Source organism: Oryctolagus cuniculus, chromosome 2, assembly GCF_964237555.1.
Source record: "Oryctolagus cuniculus chromosome 2, mOryCun1.1, whole genome shotgun sequence".
Taxonomy (NCBI): Eukaryota; Metazoa; Chordata; class Mammalia; order Lagomorpha; family Leporidae; genus Oryctolagus; species Oryctolagus cuniculus.
In genome coordinates this window covers 116,864,428-116,890,546 of record NC_091433.1, presented here as the reverse complement: position 1 = coordinate 116,890,546, position 26,119 = coordinate 116,864,428, and the positions used below count along the sequence as shown (strand labels likewise).

Below are 26,119 nucleotides of genomic sequence, written 5' to 3'. Positions count from 1 at the left end.
AAAAGTGACACTGAATGCCTGGGAATACTTTTTTAAGATTTATTTATTTGAAAGGCAGAGTTACAGAGAGGCAGAGGCAGAGGCAGAGAGAGAGAGAGAGAGAGAGAGAGAAAGAGAGGTCTTCCATCTGCTGGTTCACTCCCCAAATGACCACTATGGCCAGAGCTGCACCAATCCAGAGCCAGGAGCCAGGAGCTTCTTCCGGGTCTCCCACATGGGTGCAGGGGCCCAAGAACTTGGGCCATCTTCTACTGCTTTCCCAGGCCATTGGCAGGGAGCTGGATTGGAAGAGGAGCAGCCAGTTCTGGAACCAGCATCCATATGGGATGCTGATGCTGTAGGCAGAGACTTAACCTGCTACGCCACACCACCAGCCCCTCTTTCTCTCTTAAATAAATAAAAACAACTTAAACTATTTTGACAGCTTATTTATCTAGTGGGCCCAACAAATGATGAGACCCCCATGATTTGTGGAAACAGAATGGCCAATGCCTTATCCATATGTCCTCAGGAGATGAAAGAAACAGCACAGAGCCCCGGAGGAGCAATGGAGGAAGAAAGGAACCCCAGCTTGGCTTGTGCAGAACCTTGAGACAGGTAGAGTTACAGACAGTGAGAGTGAGAGAGAGAGAGAGAGAGAGAGAGAGAGAAAGGTCTTCCTTCCGTTGGTTCACTCCACAAATGGCTGCAACGGCTGGAGCTACGCTGATCCAAAGCCAGGAGCCAGGTGCTTCCTCCTGGTCTCCCATGCGGGTGCAGGGCCCAGGCACTTGGGCCATCCTCCACTGCACTCCCGGGCCACAGCAGAGCTGGCCTGGAAGAGGAGCAACCGGGACTAGAACCCAGCGCCCATACGGGATGCAGGCGCCGCAGGTGGAGGATTAACCCAGTGTGCCACCACGCGGGCCCCTGAGGTAGTTTCTAACCCCAGTTTCTGGAGAGAGGATGGCGGCTGTGGGAAAACAACAGAACACTGAAACTCGTTCACTCTCTGCAGCTCAGAGTTCCAGGACAGAGCACGTCCACGTCCTCCGACGTTGTCTCAGGGCAACGCCTCCATCAGAGGGAGCGGTGAGGGTGGCCGTGAAACGTCCGTGACAAGGGGTCACACTTATGACTCCCTGGGCACTGGAGCGGGTCTGCTCCCAGAAACACAGGTGGCATGCGAGCCCAAAAATGCAGCTGGCAACTCGGAAGCAAAGACCAAACAAACTGAAGGGGGAAGCGTGCTCCAGGGTGGTCCCTGGCCAACGCCTATTGGCTGGTAGACTCCATTAAGGTCTGAAGAATACACATCTTTTTATTCATGTAGGGCTCCTAATTACTGCCTGCAAGGGAAAACTAAAGCCACGGGCCAAGCCACACAAAGGAAAAGGGACGTGCAGAGGAGGGTGGGACAAGGCCTGGAGGTTCCACACGTGGGGGCGCTGTTCTGCCCACTCTTCAGCACCTTTTGGCCAGGCAGGCGGGACTGGGTCCGTGCAGCCAGCGAGAGCGCCCCCAGCAGGAAGAAGCTTGTCGGGGAAGTGTCAGCAAGCTTTGGGAAATGAACATCTGGGCCTCTCTAAGCGGCCTCTGAGGGGTGAAGGGGTGGCGCTGCGTGTACCCCCGTCACAGGGGAGCTGGGGAGCATCCTCCCAAGTCTGTTTTCTTTTCTTTCTTTCTTTCTTTTTTTTTTTTTTTTAAGACATCCATGCTTTAATGTACTTCTTGACACAGGCCCATTTTATTATATAATAAGCAATAAATTAACATTTATTTAGCTGATTTGAGGTTTTCATCCAGAATTTCAACGATGGCTTCTTCATCTGCTGACTGAAGGAGTCTCTGAATTAGCTGATCCAGGCACTTCTCACCACATAAAAATTCCTTAATGTCACGAACTTCATATGATATCCTGTGGTCAGTGACTCTATCCTGGGTGAAATTATATGTCCGAATTCTCTCTGACTGGGCTCTGGTTCCCACCTGCAGTTTTCTAGCACTTTGTTGTTGACACTTGTCTTTCTCAATAATCTGCTGATACAGTCTAGCTCTCAACACATGCAAAGCTATTTCCTTATTTTTTATCTGTGAGCGTTCTTGTTGGCATTCTACTACTAGTCCTGTGAGGATATGGACAAGTCTGAGAGCACTGTCTGTTGTATTAACATGCCGCCCTCCTGCTCCTTTGGCTCGAAATGTATCTATTCGCAAATCTTTGGGATCCACTTTCACATCTACCTCATCCGGTTGAGGAAGGACGATGACAGACATGGTTCCTGTGTGAATACGCTGCATCCTTGATGACAGGCCCACCTCAGGGATTCGCTGAACTCGGTGAATCCCACCTTCATACTTCAAATGCTTATAGACACTGTCACCAGAAATTCGAGCGGCTGCATGATGTAGTCCACCATATTCTGCTGGTGTATAATTCAGAAGTTCAAATTTCCAATGTTTATAACATGAGTAGTTTTGGTACATGTCAAATATTTCTCGGGTAAACTGTTGGCAGATATCACCTCCAGTAGTTCTTCCAGATATCACCTCTAAAATAACATCATTTTTGTCATATTTCTCCTTTGGCACTAGATTCTGGAAAAGCTCAGAGTATAACATGTTGAGTTTTTCATCAATGGTTTGCCTTTCTTCCAGTGCAAGCGTTTGTAACTGCTTTTCATCTTGTGTATTTAGACTTTTACACATTGATTCCAATTCTTCCAATTGCTTGTTGTGCTCCCAGTATTTCTTGGTATATGGCTGCAAGCGGTGCCAACTCAGCATGTCTTCGGGTCAAGGACTTTCGGCCTCCATCATTCACAGAGATCCGCTGCAAACACTCATCAAGTGTTTGTACTCCTTATTCAGGTCCTCCATATATTTCTGTAGTGCTTTGTGTTTCGAAAGTATTTGGGTATCTCTATGACAGTATCTCCTCGACCAATTTTTCTTTAACAGTTGATGGAGAATGTGAATTCTGTTTTGTCTAAAAACCCACTGCTTTGTATCCAGATGGTTCTGTCTAAATTGATGAGAATAGAGATGGATGTGACACTGGGGGAAACCACTAATATATGGATGTCTAAAAAGCCAAACATACAGGTGACGATTCATCTCAGCATTGAGGTTGGAACCTTCCGCAGCACCCAAACATTGCAGCCCGAGACACTCTAGGTCACTGTCACTTCCTGATCCACTACTTCTGGATTACCACTTGCTTCCGGCTCCTCACCCGTCCCGACCTTTCTCCTGAGTAGTTGCGGGTGTGCCATTGTGATGCGCAAGGAATCAAGTCTCAGTTTTTTAAGGGAAGTCATTTGCTGGGTGCAAGTGTTCTAGCGTCTTCAACACAAACAGCATTTTACAGAACAGAAAGCAAGATCCACACGGAATTTTAGGAAGAGACAATGCCAGAGAAGTACTGTTTGCTCTGCGGGCCCCTCTGAGCTGAACCCCAGCCCTGGAGATAGAAGGGCCTCTGTTTTGAATACCAGGACCCAGCTCTTGGCCCTGCCCGTGCTGCGGAGGTGGCCCAGGGCAGAGGTGAGAACTTGCAGGGGGTCCAGGTGCACGGGGCTGCACAGGCAGCAGAGGGCAGTGAGGCCCGAGGGTAGGGGCAGGAGCAGCAGCTGCCACAGAGCAGAGCCGTGACAACATGGAGCAGAGCGCAGGTCCGTCCTGGGGAAGCCCCTGACACCCAGTCTCTCCATGAGGCTGCACCTGCTGGTGCACGCGGTGTGCAGGGCAAGGCACCCCGGTCCCGTCCCTGGCTGCTGGCACCCACAGTGAGGGCTCCATCGGGCCACAGCACCCTAGAAGGACATTCTGGTATTTTCTTAAATAAGTAAATAAATAAGAACTCAAACAAATTAACTATTAGGGTCCTCCAAAGCTTTTATTTCTTTTCCTTTCATTCCTTTCTCGTTTATTTATTTAGTTTTTTGACTGACACACTGCCTGGTACATATTGCCAGGCAGACATTAAAAAAAAAAAACTCACTTAAAAAAAATTTTTTTAAATAGGCGATTTATAACACTGGGAGAATTTCATTTCAGTGTTTCAGAAAATGTAACTTTTTTATTCCCCTCTGGAAAAGGTTACTTCCCGCCATGATTCTGGATAATCAAAGTTTTGTCTTAATTTTTATAACCAGATAGACGCTGGAACATCTTAGCTAACACTCAAGTGCTTTAGAAGAGCAGTAGAAAAACTCTCAAGAAATTCCAGAGTTGTCCTAATTGCTGGGAAGATGGTGGCTTCACAGTACTCAGAGGACACAGACTGTCTTTTGTGTCCCTTCCTGACCAGCGACCTCGGAGACAGCTTCCCCCGCTGGTTGCTGGAGTTGGCTGGCAGAGGGCAGAGCCGTGGACAGGGGCCATGAACTTGTCCAGCCGGCCCAGGCCCCACACAGCTGCTAGGGGTCTAGCTACTGAGCACATCACCCCAACAGAGAGAACAGTGGCGGGGAAGCAGAACCAGGCATTCAGTGCTGTCACCGAAGGCGGGCCTCCCGCCTCCTTCCACGCAATCACGCAAGAGCAGATGTGCGCTGTACGTGGACAGAGTTTTCACAAATTCAATTACTCTCCTAAAATACAATAAAACATCATCACATACAGCCCTGTTTCAAGAGTCTTTCAGTTCCATTCCTAAAATTAATTTACAAAACATTGTGCAAAAACAAACACTGACTTCAAATAAATAGAAAAAAAAATGGGAAGAGCTAGATGGTTTTTTTCTTTCTTTGCCTTAATTCAAAGTTAAAAACACCAGCTGCACTTCAAAGCGTCTGCACGATGCAATGCACCCAGAAGGCTGTTCAAAGGCAGGCTGGGTCCGAGCTGCGTCTCCAAGTGAGGTGGTGGGTGTTCAGAATTCACAGTGGATGCCCCCGCTGAGGTCCTTCACCACGCCCTCTCTGATCAGCCTGAGGAGGAACTCGGTCTCCGTGCTCACGTTGTGCATGGTCTGCCAGTTCATGGCAGCCATGCACTGATTGTCAAAGTAGTGCAGAGGCGTCCGCGGCTGACTGAGGTCATAGCCGAAACCCGCCAGGCTGACTTCGTCGCACAGGTGTGTGGCCAGGACAACGGCGATCACGCCGATCGTGGGGACGTTCTGACAAAGGGGGAGATAGGACCATCAGGAAAGGAAAGGAGGAAAGGTGTCCTAGCACCATTCACTGCTTTGTGGAGGCTATGCGCGCTAGGCAGCTATAAAAGCTACATCGGGGGCTGTCATCGTCTACAGAATGTTAACTCCTAACTCCCTACGGGGGTCAGGAATCTAAACCCGCTCTGGGGCACGAATGCCTTCGACACATTCCCCACGAGGCAGCCTGCCAGTTCTTACGCCGAGCTAAACAGTGTTCCTTTAAAACATCTACCCACCAGCCCGGTCCAGGAAGGCCAGAGTCACGGAACCAGTGCATCTCATCAGTCCTGCGCCACACGTCCTTGAGGTCTGCTCCGGGAAAAGTGGCCATTGGACCTTCCAGTCCTTCCTGGAGCCCATCCCTGCCTGGGGACACAGCATCCTCAGGTTGGGGACCCCCTAGCGGCAGCCATGTCCCACGGAAGGCCCGGGTTTGCCTTTTTAGCCAAGAATACCTCCAGGCATCCAGCTGCGAGGTCACTTTCCTTCCACACCCTCTGTCGGGGCAAGGACGTCTCTGGTCCAGACACTCAGGACTTTCACATCAGTTTCTTGTAAAATCTGCCCCTGTTGACACTGGCCCTGAATGTCCACTGTCCGAACCACTGTGTATTACAACAGGGTCACCACTACCTCGGCACGCCTGCCAGACCTCCTTGGCCACGTAAACCCTGCACCCAAGACTGCAAAAACTCTGTCCCAGTCCTGGGCGCAGGTGATGCACAGCTCGTGGAGGCATTCGGAAGGTGCTGCAGCTGACGGCATTGCGGAAGGATGCCACGGATCTGCTCGCTGACACTCGCTCGCTGATTTTTCACGTGCAGAGGAATCTCCTCTCCATCCACCTGAGCAGAGCCCGTGGCTTCTGTAAACAACTCTGCCTCGTGTACCCTGGAGCGACAGGGAGCCCTCCAGAGTCCTCAGATTCAGGGAGCACCTACTCATTACAAACTGCTTCCTGCCCCTCGGTGTGTCACACCTGCCTCTTAAAGCCAACTGCGTTTGATAAAAAGGGACTCAACCTCCCCAGTGACGTGGCGTAGCGGGTTAAACTGCTGCCTGTGACACGAGCATCCCATACCGGTGCCGGTTCAAGTTCTGGCAGCACCACTTCCATTCCAGCTCCCTGCTAATGTGCGTGGGAAAGTAGCAGAGGATGGCCTAAGTGCTTGGGCCCCTGCACCCACGTGGGAGATCCGGATGGAGTTCTAGGCTCCTGGCTTCCCAGTCCTGGTTGTTGTGACCATCTGGGGAGTGAACTAGTGGATGGAAGGTATTTCCTTCTTTCTTTTTAAAGATTTATTTATTTATTTGAAAGGTAGAATTACAGAAAGAGAGTGAGAAACAGAAGAAAAGATCTTCCATCTACTAGTCCACTCCCCAAATGGCTGTGACAGCCAGGGGTAGGCCAGGCCAAAGATAGGAGCCATGAGCTTCTTCTCAGTCTCCCATGAGGATGCAGGGGCCCAACCACTTGGGCCATTCTCTATTGCTTTCCCAGGTACATTAAAGGAGAGCTGGATAGGAAGTGGAGCAGCTGGGACTTGAACCGGCACCCATATGCGATGGCAGAATTGCAGGCAGCGACTTAACCCACTGCACCACGGTGCTGGCCCTAGTCCTTTGCTACTAATACTATGGTGAACAGCTCTGCAGATTTCTCTAACTTCTTTATGATACTTAGAGTAAAGTCACTGGGTCAGAGATTGTTCATACTTAAAACAGTCACGTTTGCCAACCATCCTCCAGAACACATGCCAACTTACTGTACCAACATTCCTACCAAACAATCATCGTACTTTTAAATCTGCTAAGAAAGTGGGTAAAAAGGGGAACTGCGGCTTTAATTTGCTTATTCATGAGGTGAAACATTTTTATCATCTATTATTTGGCTACTTTAATTTCTTGTGAAATGTCTGTTCATACCCTTTATCCATTTTTTATGGACTCATCTTTTTCTTTTTTGTATTGAGTGTTTACTCTCTCACATATGTGATACCTTTTGTTCGAGAAAGATTTCCACACAGGTCTTAAACTTTTAAAGACAAGGTCTGGTTATTCAGATCCTGGAGCCCTATGTAAGGCAGGCATCCCCACACCACCCCCTGCTGGCAGCCCATACTAATTGCAGGTAAAGAATTTTCTTTTTTTTTTTTTTTATTTTTATTTTTTTTTTGACAGGCAGAGTGGACAGTGAGAGAGAGAGACAGAGAGAGAAAGGTCTTCCTTTGCCGTTGGTTCACCCTCCAATGGCCGCCGCTGCAGCCGGCGCACCGTGCTGATCCGATGGCAGGAGCCAGGATCCAGGTGCTTTTCCTGGTCTCCCATGGGGTGCAGGGCCCAAGCACCTGGGCCATCCTCCACTGCACTCCCTGGCCATAGCAGAGAGCTGGCCTGGAAGAGGGGCAACCGGGACAGAATCCGGCGCCCCAACCGGGACTAGAACCCGGTGTGCCGGCGCCGCAAGGTGGAGGATTAGCCTATTGAGCCACGGCGCCGGCTAGAATTTTCAACTGCAAGGAACTGCCTGGCACCTAATGTTTTTTTTTTCTAATTAGACAGCAAAATAACATCACCCAGGAAATTTTGAAAATCCTAAACTACAGACCACAGCACAGACCAATTAAATCAGAATGTCTGGGGTAGGATTCAGGCATCAACTGAAAAGCACTGTTCTAGAAGGCTGATGTTATCGAGCATCACCTCTCAAGAGACACTGCACATCAGTTCTCACCCAAGCTGCCCAGAGTCAAAACGGAAGAACTTTTCAGGCCACAAGTGTCTGGTGTCCTGCAGTTACATGGAGTCCTGAGGTGAGAACACCTTCAACAATATCTCAGTGGCCTGAGTGTTGCTGTGCAGAGGCGTGGGCAGTGAGGAGCCCTGCAGAGGCGGTACAGGTGGGACCCACGCATGCAGCAGCCCGTCTAGGTGTCCCACGGGAGAGGCTTCTGCGTACACAGTTGGGTCCACCTGAAATTTGTGCACCTCTCCCCTCCCACCCACTTAGAGAACAGCAGTTAGAATTACCTTGTCTCGGCCCCAGAACCTTGACCGAGGCTCTGAGTACTGAAGGATGTCAAAGGCAGTCTCTTTGATAATGACTGGATTCAAAATCCTGAAATGTTTTGGCTGCAGTGGGATTCTTTCTGCCACTTGCTTCCAAAAGAAGATTCGCATCCAGAACGGCTGAGGAAAGCAAGCAAGCACGCATTAGGGTTATTTATTCAAGGTATCAGTGGAGGGTCATAAAGCATTCTCTACTAATCAGGCCAAGGTCATGGGCATTGCACCACATGGCCTTGTGCACTGCAGTCTGCGGCAGGATCACTAAGAATCTATGCAAAGCTACGACCTCAGCTCAGAAGAGTAATTAATTCCAAGAGATGCAGGTTATGAAGGTGGTGCTGGACAAGGAGAGAACTGCAGAGCCAGCTCCTGCTGTGGGAGGAAGAAATCCCTAGGGAATGGCCCGAGCTCCCAGGCCTTTTTAGGGCCCTCCCCCTTTTGCTCAGGGAAGATGGCGTGAACAGGTGCGCTCTAAGGGTAGGGAAGTGCTGAAGGAGCCCCAGCCGGCCCTGAGTGAGCAGCCTCTCTCTGCCTGCTGTACCGCCCAGTCCTGTGAGGTGCTTGCACCTGACCGCAAGCCCGTGCCTCCGTGCTGCTTCTTCCTCTGAGAACTTCTACCTGAGAGAAAATCCAGAAGGCCCTGGCAATGCGAATGGAATCCAATCTTGGACATAATAGGTCTCCAGCACGTGGAGCTTATGTGAAAGTCTCCATCCAGCAGACAGCTGGCGTGTGTGCATATCCAGCGCCCACTCTCACTCCTGGACAGCCGCAACCAGTGGAACCATCAAGTAACGGGATGGGCTGTGGTGAGGGATGGGCTGTGGGGAAGACCAGGAGAAACACGACCACACGAGGGCTGTCGCCTGCACATCTGCCCCCGTGGAATGCTGAGGGCTCACTTTAACGAGGGAGGGCCACTGACAAGGCCTTGTTAGAGAGCTCTGGGTTTCTATGTATATTCTTTTGCATTTCCTCCATAATAGTTGACATGTGCTCAGGTAAATTTAATTCCTGCAACAAACCAAATGCCGGGCAAGTTCAAGTCTAGAGGAGAGGTGAGGGATCAACCTCAGTAACAGCAATTTGGCCCCAAACTTGACATTCCCATGAAGTAGCCACTACCGTTTTCTCTGGTGACTCAAAAGTCAGGTTTTGAAAGCAACAAAGCAAGGAATTCTCAAAGTTTCTGCAAAGAGAGTAGTCACCATTGAAAGACAAGACAGACGTCTTTAAAAATAAACTTTTGCAATTACAGATTCCTTCACTTTTCACTGAGACACATCTGGTGCAGGAATTCCCAGTGCTTACCAGGGTTTCATTTTTTACCATTGCTTGAAGCCAGTTGAGGTCAACACTCTTAAATAAAACGGCAACAAACAAGTCATTGGAATAATATTCGAGGTCAGACAGTGGAGCGCCCTCTGGGTACGTCATCCTGATAGTAGTTTTGTTTCCAACATGCTCTGAATATCCCTCAACGGGTGCACTGTTTAACCTAGTTAGATAAAAAGGACAAAGACAGGCTGACCATGAACACATCATACCACGCCTCGGCCAGGGTCACCTTCTCTGTGTTTCTTAGGACGAGGAATGAGCAGGAGGCTGGGGGTGGGCCAGACCTCCCAGCAGCCCTGCCGCCCCACACGGCTCTGTCCTTCCCAGGTGTTTGATGAATGCAACCTGCAAGACCGCTGCCCACGTCCAATCAACGAATGCCAAGCAATCTCACCTAGGCCTGGTATGTTAAGCCAGTCCTTCCTTATGTATTTGTACCTTTTTGGCATTCTCTGGGTGCCAATCAAGTTGCCTTGAAAACTCCCCATTGTGGTTCTTGCTAGGATTTCAAAATGGCAACCAGGAAGGAAAACTCACACTGGGCATGGCAGACATGGACTGCAGTTACATGGGGTGGGGACCAAGGAGCGCACTGGGCCCCAGGTCATCCCCTGCTCTGCAAGTACAGATTTGGGGCTCTTACATCTCATAGAGCCAGGCTTTACCAGGAGCTGGTCTGGAGGGAAATTCTAAGAATTCTTCCAAAAGCAACACCACTACCTCAGTCACACAGTTTTAAGGTCCGCCTCCCCCTCCACTGTCCTCATCTGTTGGGTTCTTTACCTGTATCCTCACTCCTGTACCTGGCCTTTGTTTTCTATTCCATTGCCACTCACTCTTCTGAAGTCAAACACCTAACCCTCGGCTTTTTAAAAAAGATATCAACAGAATGACAACCAAGGGCAAAGCATGGTCCTGGCCAGATCTTTTTCTTTCTTTCTCCTCACAAAAGTATCAGTGCACTCAGAAGCACGTGGGCAGAACAAAAGTGGAGAAAACACAGCAAACAAACAGGGGCTGGCTATTTGCGCTAGGAATGGTTGTCACTTTCTATTTTTTCTGATCTTCAGTCATGAGTGTATTTACTTTCATAATCAGAAAAGCAAATTTTTAAACAGTCAACCAAACAGCATCCAGGACAACTGTCTACTGTCTGGCATGGTAGTTCTTGGTCGTCTGTGAGCTGCGTCCATGCCAGCACTGCCTCCTAGGGCTCTGAGTCTCGGGCCCGGCTCCAGACCCCAGCACCCGCCTGGACTCAGTTCTCCTGTGTCTTCCTCTTGTTCCTGCTGAGCCCATCTCCCTTCCTTGCTCCTTCCAAACCTCGCCTCCTCTGAAAAGGTTTTGCCCGTTACTGCAGTCCACTTGCACCTGCTCCTCAAACATAAAGCACAGTGTGTGGGCAACCAGCCTTTTGTACTTTAACTTCTCCAACAGTGACTCCCTTGAGGGCAGGGGCCACGAAGAGCTTCCTGCAAACCTCAGTGTTCCCGGAGCTGTGCTGACCCAGAGACTGATGTTGAAAGCAAGGTACTCACCTTATCACAACATCAAACTGGTTCAGAGCATGGCCCAGCTCGAGCCCGTGCAGTATTCCGCCACTTCCGATTACCACACACCGCCTACAACTCTTGGCTTTCAAGTGTTCCGGAAAGTTGTGCTCAGGCAGCATTTCCAGAAGGCTCTGGACTTTACTGGAGAACTTCCGGAATCCAAAAGGAGGATCGTACTTGTACTCAGCTTCACTCGCTGTGGGGGCTTTTTGCACAAAAGGTGGCAGGTCCATGCTGTACCTGTGCTCAAATAAGAGTGCCATGGACGTCTTCGCAAACTTGGGGCGACACTCCTTTTGCAAGACTTGCTGAGCATATGCCTGAGCTCTCTGCAACAGAAGCACACCAACCTGAGTTTAAAGACTCTCCAGGATTAGTAGCACACTCACACTGCAGAGGGCACCCGGCCCGCGATGTGTGCAGCAGCTCCCTCGTTGATGGACGTCTCCAGACACAGAACCTTTGCCTTCTAGAGTTCATTTGTGCTCAGAAATGTCAAGAAACAACCTGGGAGAATTACAGGACAAGGAGACAAGAGTTCCAACAAGGGTACTGCTTTCCCGGCACGAGCAAAGCAGGAAGGAGTCCCCTCTCCCGGCCTAAGCCCCCTTGCCTAACACTGTTCACGCCAACCTGGGACAAAAAAATGTACTTGGAGGTGTTTGACATTTCACAAGATTCGCACGCATGCTATGCCGTGCGAGGACTCCGAGGACATTATGCTCAGCGAAGGAACCCAGTCACAGAGGGAACTGCTGTGGGGCTTTGCTCACACGTGGCATCAAGAGCAGTCAAATTCCCGAAACTGAGAAGTAAATGGGGGTGAGCAGGGGCTGGACAAAGGGGGAGAGGGATTGGTGTTTAGTGGGTGCAACGTTTCTGTTCTGGGAGGTGAGAAAGTTCAGCAAGTTTGTTTTATGCTTAACACAGCTGAGCTGTGCATTTAAAAATGGCTAAAATGGTACATATTGTGTGTAGCCACACACACACACACACACACACACACACACACACACACACACAGAGTTTCCTATTTCAGGCTCCCAGTCAGCAGGATGAGAGTGGGCTTATTTATCAGTTGGGCTAATAAGCTTCATACATTCCGGAGGCAAATTACCTTGACTGTCATCAGGGAACAATGTCCTGTCAACCTAGAAATGGCATGTGCTTCACGTGCATTTGCCCAGCACGCTGGTGTTTTGCATGAGCCAGGGACAGCTGGCCAGCGCCGAGCACGCGCGGCTGACTACGGCAGGAGAGGAACGTGGCGCCCACTCGCCCCACGGCCTGCCGCGGTCTGGCTAGGTGCTCCTCAGAGCTGCTCACCAGGGAGCTCTCCCCAGCCCCTGGGCTTCTTGTCCTGGTCCCTGCGCTGTGCAGCTTGGCCCTGCCTGGCAAACACCTGTTCCCTTAGAGCTGCTCTGTGCACACGTGTTTGTGACGGCCCGTATCCACCAGGACAGTTAGTTGTAGGAATTTTACTTCTTTTGAGTCCTATCAGTTTCATTACTATGAGGACTAATGTGTATTTTTTTTTTTTAATTTTAGTTATTTGAGAGGCAGAGAGAGAGAGAAGAGCGAGCACATGAGTGCTTCTCTATCCACTGGTTCACTCCTCAAATGTCCACACTGCCACACTAGACTGGGCTGGCCCAGGGCTGAAGCCAGGAGTTGGGAGCTGGCTGTGCAATCCAGGTCTCCCACAGGGATCAGGAACCCAGCGACTTGAGTCATCATGGTTGCCTCCAGGATCTGCACTGGCAGGAAGCTGGGAATCGAACCCAGGTCCTACGATGTGGGACACAGGCAGCTTAATCTCCAGGCTGAACACCCACTCCACAGTGGTACACTTTACTTAAAGCTGTATGTATCTATCTGAAGGGCAGAGTGACAGAGAAGAGGGTCTTCCATCTGCTGGTTCACTCCCCGGATGGCCACAGTGTCCAGAACTGGTCTAGGCTGCAGCTGGCAGCCAGGAGCTTCTTCCACGTCTCCCACATGGGCGCCAGGAACTCAAGCACTTGGGCCGTCTTCTGCTACTTCCCAGGCGCATTAGCAGGGAGCTGGATCAGAAGTGGAGCAGCTGGGACTCAAACCTGTGTTCATACAGGATGCCAGCACCGCCAGTGGCAATTAGCCTGCTGCACCATGACGCCAGCCCCCATAGTGGTATATGTTTAAGTGCTAACCACAGCTGTGTTTTTCCCCAAGGCCTTGTTATTTTTATTGTCTGAGTTTTGTTTCATGTCTATTTTTAGGAGCACATCTGTCTCATTAAAGCAGAAAACACTGAAAAAATGGGGCTTTGAAGCTAGCTAGTACCTCCAAGAGCACACTGTCTGTATCCAAGGAAGTGGCCCTGTTTCCAGAAGGGGGAGGTGGTGTTCGCAAGTCCTCAGGGAGGGTGCTGCAGGCAGTCACCCTCACCATGCCTATGGCATCTTGCGAGATGGTCACTGGTTTCTTGTGGGCTCAGATGCGGCATCATCAGTAGGCGGCTGAGCCAGCACACAGACCGGGCTGGCTGGCTACCGCCCCTGCTCCCAGAACAACAGCCCATGGCCAGCACCATTGGGAACAGCAACTTGCATGTGGATCGGCGTCTTCCGGAGCCATCAGTAAGAAAACCAGGCAAGGAGCTGGCTGGGACGCTGAGCCCCACGGGGAGGAGGGGCTCGCCCCGCCCTGCCTCGCAAACAGCGGTGCTGTGTGCCCAGTGGGGCATAGGTAGTGGGCAGGGCCCAGGGGACCGCCCGTACTACAGGCACTCGTCTCTAGACGCCAGGACCCCAGGTCACCCGCACACTTTGCAGAGACCGAAGGGCCTGATTCGTCACGGCAGAGCGGCCCGGCAGCCCTCCTAGGACGGAAAGGGTCCTCTGAGACGGCCAGCAGAGACCGGCAGAAGCTTCATGACGGACTCGGGGCCTTGAGCGAGCCGGAAACCTGGGAATGCCGGAGCTCCTCTTTGGAAGATTGCATTTGGAAAGGAGTGGAATTTCATTCCAGTGCCACTCTGGCGTGGAGTTCAGTGTCAGGCTTCAGACTGAGCAAAGCACAAGGACCGTAACCTCTCCTCTGGCTCCGTCACAGCTGGTGCACTGGAGACACCTGAGGCCACTCAGCACCTCCTCCCCCTGCAGAGAAGGGTGGCTTCTCACGGCAATCTGTCGGCAATCTGTCGCAGCCTCTCTCCTCTCTCTTCTCCACCTGCCCGAGGGCCAAGCTCAGGGGAGAGAATGGCTAGGGAGGAGGCTCTCACCGTAGGAGCTGTGACACAGACAGGACGCATGGAATCAGGGAATTGCACCCCCCTGCTCTGCTGCAGATAGCGGCAAGCCAGGGCTGAGACCCGGATGTGAGGCCCCCTGGGAAGCAGGGAACCCGAGACTCCTCCAAGACACAAGAACCTCCACTGGTCTCAAATCCAGGGATGGAAATAAAAGTTTCAGCTTTTAATGGCCTTCCAGGCTGGGCTTGCAGGCTGCTCACAATTAAGAATTAATAGACATCCGGTAGTTCCAATAGTCAATGACGTGGCCACTTGCCACAGCAAACCACAATGTGAAAATTCACTGGAGGGCATTAAAAATCACGAAAGTTGGTGTCCTTGGCCAAATTTCGACTTTCCTTTTCCACTCCGTGATGTCGAGAGGCGTCCTTTCTCAGAACCCGGGGCAAGAGGAACACTTCTCAGTCGAAGGCAAGAGCACAGTCTCTCTTATTTTAATGAAAGGACCCAGATAAGGACAGAGTGTTCGGCGTTAGCTCTCGGTGGCAGGGACCCAGCTCTGCCATGCCCTGTGCGACGGGGTCTCGGCTGCGGTCTCAGTATCTGTCCCCCGTGAGTCCCCAGAGCTTTGTTAATGGTGCCAAGATGGTGGAGACGTCACCCAATTCTTTTTTTTTTTTTTTGACAGGCAGAGTGGACAGTGAGAGAGAGAGACAGAGAGAAAGGTCTTCCTTTGCTGTTGGTTCACCCTCCAATGGCCGCTGCGGCCGGCGCACTGCGGCCGGCGCACCGCGCTGATCTGATGGCAGGAGCCAGGTGCTTCTCCTGGTCTCCCATAGGGTGCAGGGCCCAAGCACTTGGGCCATCCTCCACTGCACTCCCGGGCCACAGCAGAGAGCTGGCCTGGAAGAGGGGCAACCGGGACAGAATCCAGCGCCCCGACCGGGACTAGAACCCAGTGTGCTGGCGCCACAGGGCGGAGGATTAGCCTAGTGAGCCGCAGCGCCGGCCATCACCCAATTCTGCTGTTTACAGGTAGGATCTTGAGAGGGCATCAGGTTGGATGAGGTTGTCGGGCCCGTGATGGATTCTCAGTGGCTTTAAAAGGAGAGGGACTCAGGCAGATGCACACTGCCCCTCTCTTTCCCAGGAATGTCCTGCGCTATCTCGGGACACTGCCAGCCAGAACACCCCAGAGGCCAAACCAACGTCCTGCCCCACCCCCATCCCCATCTCTGATCTCTGATCTCCAGACCTGGAAATAAATAAACCTCTTTCCTTTACAAAGGAAAGTACGAGGGGTATTCAGACAGTTCATGGAAGCGAAATTGACACTTTGAGATGCGGTGACTTTGAACAACCTTTGACTCAACCGTTGAGGAACAGTTTTTTTTTTTTTTATACCGTTTGTTGAACTCTATACTTAGTGCAGGGTTAATATTATGTGTGTAAAGTTAATTGAAAATAGATCTCAGTAAAAAATAAGAATGGGAATAGGAGAGGGAGGAGGAAGAAGGGTGGGAGGGAGGGCTGGATGGGAAGAATCACCATGTCCCTAAACTTGTATATATGAAGTACATGAAGTGTGTATACCTTAAATGAAAGGTTTCTAGAGGAAAAAAAAATAGTTCATGGAAATGCACACTCAGAAAAAAACACTAGGCGTGGATTTCAAAGTGTTTTTGCATCAAAATAAACGTAACTTTTAAAAATTAATTCAATTTGTATTTATTTGAAAGGCAGTCAGAGACAGAATGAGAGCTTCCATTTGCTGGTTCACTCCCCAAATGCCTGCAACAGCCAGGGCTGGGCCAGGCCAAAGCTGGGAGAGCAGAACTCAACCCAGGTCCCCCGCGAAGGTGGCAGGGACCTCGGTACTTGAGCGATCATCTGCTGCCTACCAGGGTGTCTATTAGCAGGAAGGTGAGTTGGAACTGGAGGAGCTGGGACTCAAACCAGGCACTCCAATTTAGGATGTGGGCAGAAGCAGCGTCTCAGCTGCTGTGCCAAACACCTCTCAAAGCCTTTGAATTCCATTTTCCAGGACCTTTTTGAAGTATCCTTGTATTTTGATATAGTAACGAAAAGCTAGGGCTGGCACTGTGCTGTAGCAGGTAAAGCCACCAGGCATCCCATATGGACACTGGTTCAAGTCCCGGCTGCTCCATTTCCAATCCGGCTCCCTGCTAAGGCACCTGGGAAAGCAGTAGAATATGGTCCAAGTCCTTGGGCCCTTGCACCCACGTGAGAGTCCTGGATGAAGCTCCTGGCTTCGGGCTGGCCCAGCCCTGACCGTAGCAGACATTTGGGGAGTGAACCAGCAAATGGAAGATTTCTCTGTCTCTGTGCCTTTGCCTCTCCTTCTCTGAAACTCTTTCAAATAAAGAAATAAATGTTTAAAAAAAGAGGACAGGTAACTGCTACATCCACGTTGGTCTCCACATTGTGTGGACTCTGGCACTGTGTCCCCCTCAGGGCTGCTGCAGGCCCGGCCCACGTGATCTGTGTGGTACCCCATAAGGACAGCAGCTGGAGGAAAGGCCCTGACGTACTTCTGTCTGTCGCTTTCCTGTGGTTAAAAGCAGAAGCAGTTCAAAAAACCAGGTCACGAAAAGGACACGGAGTCCCTTCTGATGCCTGGAGGGCACATCGAAAGCCCCCAGGGGAAGCCTGAAGCTATGAATGGTGCTGGACTCCATGGGTACTGTGGGTTCCTAGACACCTAGGACAACATTTAACTTGTAAGCTAGGCACAGGAGATGCACAACAACTAATAATAAAATAGGACAATTCTAACAATATACTCTAATAAAAGTTAATTAAAACTTATGAACAGCATGTTTCTGGAATTTTCCATTTCAGGTTTTCAGAAAACTCCTGACTGCTGGTAACTGAAATTGCACAAAGCAAAACTGTGGTTGGGCAGGAGGGGACCACGGTTCCACTGTGAACACTCAGCCAGTGGCCAGCTGGGGCTGGATGTGGGACCTGACCACAGAGGGCCTGGGGGAGCTAACGCGGGTGACGGAAATGTCCCAGAACCGGACTGGGGTACAGCACCAGGGGGTGAAGGGACTGGGTTTGGAGGGGCCCTGGCCCGGGTTCACTGCGAAACTCGGCCAGGTGGCCGTGCTGGCTGCAAAAACGCAAGGGGAACAGATGCGATGGAGACTCTGGGTGAATCTGGCCACAACTCAGCAGCCTGCACGGACGGCAGGCGGGCGGTCCCAGGGCGAGGTGTGGTCTTGAGCTCTCGGTGGTACCGGAAGGAAGTAGAACCTCCTGGCAGGACTGTGCAGTAACAGAACGAGAGCCACTCTGCATCCCACCCTGGTTACGGCAGGCTTCCACTTCTACTGCACTAATCTCTGAGCTGACGCGCTGACCCTCCCCCCCAACGCCTTCCTCTTCCTCCACACAAGAGGATTTCGAGGTGGGGGGGGGCAGGGGGCCTGTCCCATTTGTTCGCTTCCGTATCGCCTGACTTTTGGGTACTATTGTTACAGGGGTTCAGGCAGGAGGGGTGCTTTTCCATGTCCACCAGTCAATGCTTCGAGTTCATTTCAAGTTCAACGCAAGCATCAGTGCTACTTCTCCACGGGTGATTAAACCTGACGTTTGTGATGGAAAGTACGCAAAGAACTGCCTGTTACTTCACCGTGGGTTTCCTGTTCAGTCTGGAGCTCAGAGATAATGAGACCACACCGCAATGCAATGCTCGTCTTCCCCTCCCTCTGGAGCTCACTGTACAGAGTGCACGCTAACTAATGAAAACATCAGCACACACCTCTGTCTCCAAGAGTTTGCCTGGAAGAAGAGTGGAGACGACAACAGGCAAAACACTGCAGAGATAAATGTCCCGGTCGACGAAGGACGGGGCTCCTAAACCACAGCTCGGGAGATGATCAGGGAAGACTTCTTGGAGGAAACAGCTCCTGAGCTGCTATGTGATTGACTGAAAAGATGAACAGGGAGGCCCAGGGTGGGGACGCCCCAGGCAGAGGGATGGAAAAGAATACAACCAGCAGAGTGGAAAGTCTTCTCCGCAAACGGTGCCTGGGAACGCAGAGAAACACGTGCGCTGGCCTCACGCCACCCACAAACAGGAATTCGCAGTGGCTCAAACATCCTCACGTAAGAGCCGAAACTGCACAACTCTTCGCAGAGAACCAGGAGCAGGCAACGAATCTTAGATACGACCCCGAAGGAAGGACAGGGGCCAGGCGTCATCGACGTCACAGACGTCTGTGCTGATTCCACCGAGGAAGTACAAAGTCAGCCCACGGCGTGAGCGCCAGGACCTGCAGACCACGCGCCTGACGCAGGGGCGGCATCCAGCCCGCACAACACCGTGACGGAAAGACAAATAGCCCCATTGGAAAAATGGGCGAAGGATTTGAATAAACATTTCCCCTGAGAAGATATGCAAATGGCCCATGAGCACAGGAAGAGGCGCTCAACGTCAAGGCTCTTGGGAAATGAAGATCAAGGCCACATTGACACACCGCTTCATACCTGCTAGGATGGCTACAATACAATAGGACTGCAGAATGACGAGCGTTGGCGAGAATGTGGAGAAACTGGAACCCTTGTACGCTGCTTGCAGGAATGTAAGATGATAGAACCGATTCAGAAAACAGTCTGGCAGCTCTTCAAAAAGTTAAAACCCAGAGTTCCTCTATGAGCCAGCAATTATACTCCCAGGAATAAACCTACAAGAACTGAAAACAGGTATACGCAAATAACACACACGTGTCTGCAGCAGCATTATTCGCAACAGCCCAAAGTGGAAACAATCCAAACGTCCATCAGCTGATGAATGGATCAACAACATGTGGTCTATCCATATGCTGGAATACTTTCCAGAAATAAGGAGTGACAAAGGGGCTGGCATCCGGGCTCAGCGGATTAAGCTGCTCCCTGCAACCTCAGCATCCCATGAAAGCACAGGTTCTAGTCCCAGCTGTTACACTTCTGATCCAGCTCCCTGCTCATGCGCCTGGGAAAGCAGCGCAGGTGGCCCCTGCCACCCGCATAGGAGACCCACACGGAATTCTTGGCTCCTGGCTACAGCCTGGCCAAGCTCTGGCCATTGTAGCCATTTGGGGAGTGAACCAGTGGGTAGAAGATCTCTGTCTGTCTTGCTCTTTCTCTGTATAACTCTGCCTTTCAAATAATAAGTAAATCTTTTTTTAAAAAAAAGAAGGAATGGAAGCCAAACCTGTTGGGTAGTAGATTAATCCTCTGCCTGCAGTGCTGGCATTCCATATGGGTGCCAGTTCTAGTCCAGCCTGCTGTTTTTCCAATCCAGCTCTCTGCTATGGCCTGGGAAAGCAGTGGAAAATGGCCCAAGTCCTTGGGCCCCTGCACCCCCATGAGAGACCCAGAAGAAGCGCCTGGCTCCTGGCGTCAGATCGGCTTAGGTCCAGCCGATGTGGCCATTTGGGGAGTGAACCAGCAGATGAAAGACCTTTCTCCCTGGCTCTCCCTCTCATTGTCTATAACTCTACCTCTGAAATAAATAGCTAAAAAAAATAGGTAAATAAATAGAAAAAAAAAAAGGAGTAGGTATGGGCCCAGCACTGTGGCATAGAAGGTTAAACATCTACCTGCAGTGCCAGCATCCCATATGGGCATCAGTTCGAGTCCCGGCTGCTCCGTTTCTGATCCAGCTCTCTGCTATGGCCTGGGAAAGCAGCAGAAGTTGGCCTAAATGCTTGTGCCCCTGTGCCTGTGTGGGAGACCCGAAGGAGGTTCTTGGCTTTGGATCATCCCAGTTCCAGCTGTTGCAGCTATCTGGGGAGTGAACCAGTGGATAGAAGACCTCTCTCTTTGTCTCCCTCTCTGTCTGTAACTCTGTCTCTCAAGTAAATAAATAAATCTAAAAAAAAAAAAAAAAAAAAAAAAGGAATAAAAAGTACTAAGTTGTGCTACAACATGGCTGAAACTTCTGTGCCACGTGAAGAAATGCCCCTGTACAATATGGCTCTGTTTGTAGGAATTCTGTCCAGAGCCAGTAAACCCACAGACAGAAAGTGGATTTGTGGCTGCCTAGGACTTGGAGAAGGGATAGGGACCGAGCACCAGCAGTAAGGGGTTTCTTCTGGGGGTGATGAAAACATTTCTAAATTCAGATCACAGCGACGTGGCTCAGCTCTGTGAGGGCACCGACACCATCACACCACGGCCTCAAGTGGCTGAGCTTTGTGGTGGGAGACCTGTATCTTGAAAGATAAGCCCTGAAGGAAGGAGGCGCCACCGAGGACCTGTGTGGGGGCATCAGCGTGCCTGGAGCAGGCAGTGCTGGGACAACATGGGTGGCCAAAGGAGGCTGGAGAGATGGGGAGGAACCAGAGGCTGAGGCCCGACGAGGGAGTGGGGTGTTCTCCCGAGGGCGCTGGAGGGAAAGCAGAGTTTTAAGCAGGGAAGCCAATCACACTCGTTGTTCCGAAACAATACCATGGCCGCAGTGGCGCCTGCCTGGCCACAGACAGGCTGGAGAGGGGTGGCAGAGGGTGAGAGGCGACAGCCGAGGATTCCCAAGGGCATCTGTGGCTCACTATTTCTTTTCGCGGAATCCCAGGGATTCCTGCATATATATATATATATATATATATTTTATAAACACAGTCCCTGCTCTCAAGCAATACTTTAGATGGAACGACGAGAAGATTACATAACTTCTTATCCCACCAGCTGCAGCCTCGCGAGTGTCAGAGGAGCGCAGAGTACCACGGGGGCCTGGTGAGCAGGTGTCCTTCGGAGCCTTCGAGCTGAGACAGCTCCACCCAGAATTCAGAACAGGGAAAGCCCCAGGTTATGAAACTGTTTATGAAACCAGCCTACATTTCCCATTTCCCAGCCAGGCCCTGGCAGACTGCAGAGAGGCACAGAACTGCACAGTTGGAAGGGAGCCGAGAGGTTGCTAAGCCACCAGCTGGCTGGCGCCCAAACTCTATCCACAGGACCCTGAGCCCCTGAAGACCTCCTGGGGACAACACAGAGGCAGCTTGCTCGTCCACCCTTAACACCCTTCCAACCATCAAAGCCCTCTCCCTCGGGCTTGGCTGCCTCCTGGATGCACGTCTTTGCCATTAAGGCCCTCTGGACGGGGCCCCGCGTTGCTTGGCGGGGCCTCTGACTTGCTGACATTGGCCACCACCCGCCCTGGGGCTCGTCCTCTATCCTCTGACGACATGGCTGCTCCTGTCCTTTATGGTTTCTTGAGGATGTGGTCTTGAGTCTCCTCTCTGGTCATTTTCAGAAGTCGCTAGGATTCCTTGGGGGAAAGCTTAAAGAGTATAATGGCCGGGCTGGCACTGGGGCATAGCCAGTCAAGCTCCTCCTGCCTGCCTGCCTCCCCTATGAGAACAGGTTCGAATCTTAGCTGCTCCACTTCCGATCCAGCTCCCTCCTAATGCATCTGGGAAAGCAGCAGCAGATGACGCACGTGGTGGGGGCCCTGCCACCCACGCAGAAGAGCCAGATGGAATTCCAGGCTCCTGGCTTCAGCCTGGCCCTGCCCAAGCTCTTGTGCCCATTTGAGGAGTGAACAAGTGGAGGAAGATCTCTGTTTTTCTGTAACTCTGCCTTGCAAATAAGTAATTTTTTTAAACAAAAGGGTATAACGGCCAAAATAACCAGAGCACTTGTCTAACCATGGCAGGGGCAAGCAGACCATCCCTTGTCTGTCAACACAGACGGACTGCAGTGAGTAAGGGCACAGGAACTGCTGAGTTGGCTTCAGCCAGGAGTCATTGAAACACTTCTCTTTCCATGCTGGTGAGATGGTGTGCTCAGCCCTTGCATAGGAGAGCTCGCCTCCCTCCCTCATTCGCCAGACTGCGGAGCCGTCACGTGCAGTTGGTCGGACGGCCAGCGCAGTACTGAAAGCACAGGGAGACGAGGACGCGTAAAGAGAACAGAGAAGCACAGCACAGACACGACGCGAGGAGTTCTCAGCGCATCAGCAGGTAGGTCACCCTGAGTGCCACCGTGTTCCGCCTCTCCCAGGAGACAAAAGACACGCAGGCGGTCTGCAGACTTCATCCGAGAGAGCCCTGAGAGCCCTGGGAGCCGGGGCACGTGTGCAGCACCACACCGGTCAGGAGGAGAAGAAACCCGGGCGGAGGACATGGGACACAGGCAGATGTGTCAATGGCAATGAAATGAAACGAGTTCACAAGCTCCGAGGAGAGGGCTCAGCAAGGCCTCTGAGGCCAGTGGTTCTGCAGGCACCAGGCTGTGCACTCGTGACCAAGCTCTGCATTTACTGCTCATTCCCTGTTTCCAGCTGTCTGGGTCCCCCCAACACCACAGGGATTAAAGCAGAAAGACTGCATCAGAATCAGCAAGGAGCTCTCCAAGTGATCTTATCCGATTTTTAGGAACAACCTCTCGCACGATGCCTCTGTCTACACTTCACAGCTGAAACTGGGGCTCAAAACAACAGAGGGGACTGGCCCAGGGTCTCGCCGCCACCCAGCGACAATCAGGATCTGGGTGCAAGTGTGGAGTTCTCTTCTTGCTGTACTGTGTGGCTTCAACTTCCGGCTTCCCTGTGGAACTGCCTGCCTAGGCGGAGCAGAGCGCCAGGAGCCCAGACTATGACACCATGGCACTGAGTGCACGCCCGGGCTGCACCGCTCAGTGTCTTCAGCGGTGAGAAGGGAAGGGTCAGAGCCCCCGCAGCCCCGGCACAGCTCGGAGAGCTAAGGGAGGTCTGGTGTTGGGGTACAGCAGGGTAAGGCCCAGTCTGCGACGCTGCTGTCCCACATTGGAGTGCTGATTCAAATTACCGCTGCTCTGCTCTGGTCCAGCTCCCTGCTAATGCCCCTGGGAAAGCAGCGCAAGGTGGCCCAGGCGTCTGGGCCCCTGACACCCATGCGGGAGACCTGGGTTGAGTTCCTGGATCCTGGCTTTGGCTTGGCATTTGTGGAATGAACCAGCAGATGGAAGATGTTTCTCTCTCCTCCTGTCAATCTGCCTTTCAAACAAATAGACATTTTTTTTTAAGAGAGAGCTAAATGAGTTGATATTGCTAATGCTTTTTGAGAACAGCTCTTGGCACACAGTAGGCACTAAACCGGATTGACTAAATCCGTTAACCAAATTTGATGTGGACATGACAAGAAGTTTAACCCATGAGATGGAGATGACCCTGGGATGTCCCACAGTCACGACAGTGATTAATGAGATAATACATGGCAAGCATCCACATGTGTCAATCATTTCTACCTCGCTATCTTACTTAAAATCACCTCTTCTTCCATCCTGGGCTGAACATTATTGGACAACGTAACCACCACAGTCATCAGTGCGATCTCTATTTAAGATGTCAATAGAGAAACAAATACAACTGGGGAAGACAATCTGAAAATGCAACCTGAAATTCAAACCCAAAATAAAACAGACATGACAGGTGATACTAAAAGAATTTCTTCCTTGACTGTTTTAAGAACACACACACACACACAGAGACGGCATCAGGGAAAATGAACTCTGTGGGGCAGAACCCTCTCCAGCCCACGCCCTGGCCGCCGCACCACAGGAGGAGACTCCTATGACCCTTCTATGGGAAGGGTCAGCAGGTCAGCCGGGTGGGTTTTTGCAGGGAGGGGTAGGGCTGTGTTTGGTTTTGATTTAGGAGTGTTGAGATGTGGTGCTTACACAGTTTCAGCAACCTTCCTGTGTAACACATGGGCATACCAGTACAGCCTGTGTGTACACATGAGGCATGCTTGTACAGCCCGCATGTACACATGGGGCATGCTTGTACAATGTGCATCTACACATGGGGTATAGCCTGTGTGTACATGTGAGGCATGCCTGTACAGCTTGTGTGTACAGATAGAGCATGTCGGTACAGCCTGGATGTGCACACCGGACACAGGGGCTCAGCCTGTGTGTACATGCGAGGCATGCCTGTACAGCCTGTGTGCACACCCAGGGCACACCAGTACGGCCTGTGTGTATACTGGGGACGCGTTCACTGATGCCACGCCAATGGCCGTTCTAACCTTCACGCGGTCAGGGTCCACATAATGCATCTTTCTCGTGTCACATTCTTCGGTGGTGTAATTTAACTTGAGGATGTAAAGGATCCACACGCCAAACACGAGCAGTGTGCATCTGGAAAAAGACGATCAACGAGGTGAAACAAGGCAGTCATGTGAAAACCAGCAGGCAGAACACGACCCAGGGGAAAGCCGCACCCCCACGGCGCCCGCCTGCCACGCCGCATGGGCCGACCCGGGGTGAGGGAAGTGTCATTTCCTACCTTCCCCACAAGATGAGCTGGCCAGCAGGACCGTCTGTGCTGGCGCAGGCGAGTGCACAAACAACCTCTGCTTTCGGCGAGGGCGTCATAATAAAATCGGAGCCATTTCAGTCCAGATTACTGGACTGAGAAAAAATCAAGGCATCTGAACTACAGAATCTCAGCTTCAATTTTTTTGCTTCTAAAAAACACTTTCAGTCCTTTATTTTTTTTAAGAAAAATAAAAACACGAAAGAGATAATCTGATGATAATGCTTAAGAAGCCTACCCGGACATGAGGCTGACGAGACAGCCCACTACGGACCCTTAACTCCATCTACGAACACTGGTTTTGAAGATCGGATACGTCCACACTGACACTGGATCTAGAGAAAAAACTCTGTCTAGTCTTGGTTCTACACATCTCACTTCCCACAAGCTCTCCAGTCACACCAAGAAACAAAAACAAGGTTAAAAAAAAAAACAAAAAAAACAAAGTTTAAGAGAACCTGCTTAAAATAATTCATGTTCTTAAAAACAAACAAGGGCCAGTGCTGTGTTGCAGCTGGTTAAGCCACCACCTGTGTGACTCTGCCATCTCATACGGATGCCACTTTGAGTTCAATTTATTTATTTATTTATTTGAAAGGCAGTTACAGAAAGAGAGAGAATCAGAGAGATCTTCCATCCGCTGGTTCATGCCCCCAATGGCCTCAATGGCCAGAGCTGAGCTGATCCGAAGCTAGAAGCCAGGAGCTTCTTCCAGGTCTCCCACATGGGTGCATGGACCCGAGGATTTCCGCTGCTTTAGCTGGATCAGCAGTGGAGCAGCCAGGACTTGAACCAGTGCCCATATGGGATGCTGCCACTGCAGACGGAGGCTTAACCCACTATGCCACAGTGCCGGCCCCTCGAGTTCACTTCTGATCCAGCTCCTTGCTAATGCATGTGGGAAAGCAGCCGAAGATGGCCCAAGTATTTGGGCCCCTGCACCACCCCCCCAACATGGGAGTCCCAGATGGAGCTCCAGGCACCTGGCTTCAGCCTGGCCCAGTCCTGGCCGTAGAGGTCACTTGGGGAGCGAAGCAGTGGCAGATGGTGATCCCTGTTTCTCCCTCTCTCTGTAACTCTACCTTCCAAGTAGATAAACAAATAGCTTTAAAAAACTGAATAATGATGAAGGTAACATAACCTAGTCTCTAGAGAAATGGTCAGCTTTTGGAAGGCAGAAGCTGCGCCGTTTACTAAGCATCACAGGTGCTAAATATCTCTGAGGATTCGGAGGTGCAGACGCAAGGAAGCATGATGGGGGTGTTTTCAAGACTTCTGACTTCTCGTTTTAGCTTGCTGTGAAAACCTGAACAAGTATCTTAACCTTCCCAGGGACTGAATACACGGTGAAGTGAGCAGGATGCCTCGTTTGTGTGAACATGCAGGCTGGCTGGAGTGGGGAGAGCAGCAATGGGCATCTCACGTGGGGACAGGGGCGAGGGGCTGACTCCTAACCTTGCGAGCACACCCATTCCTCT

At 51.3% G+C, this 26,119-nt stretch overlaps 1 protein-coding gene and 1 pseudogene across 3 annotated transcripts in view; both read right to left on the bottom strand.

The window, feature by feature from the left end:
• Window positions 1–1,724: 1,724 nt before the first annotated feature.
• LOC100342272 (peptide chain release factor 1, mitochondrial pseudogene) lies at window positions 1,725–3,770 on the bottom strand (annotated as a pseudogene).
• An 88-nt stretch (window positions 3,771–3,858) lies between these two features.
• The window catches only part of ST3GAL5 (ST3 beta-galactoside alpha-2,3-sialyltransferase 5), a 52,711-nt gene continuing 30,450 nt past the window's right edge, over window positions 3,859–26,119 (bottom strand). For all 3 annotated transcript variants that reach the window (XM_002709662.5, XM_008254166.4, XM_070068839.1), the window contains 5 exons: window positions 24,352–24,463; window positions 11,086–11,429; window positions 9,521–9,707; window positions 8,171–8,329; window positions 3,859–5,104 (listed from right to left, as the gene is read on the bottom strand). In XM_002709662.5, coding sequence (XP_002709708.2) covers window positions 4,856–5,104; window positions 8,171–8,329; window positions 9,521–9,707; window positions 11,086–11,429; window positions 24,352–24,463 — 1,051 coding nt within the window. In that variant the 3' untranslated portion in view covers window positions 3,859–4,855. The remainder of the gene's footprint in view (window positions 5,105–8,170; window positions 8,330–9,520; window positions 9,708–11,085; window positions 11,430–24,351; window positions 24,464–26,119) is intronic.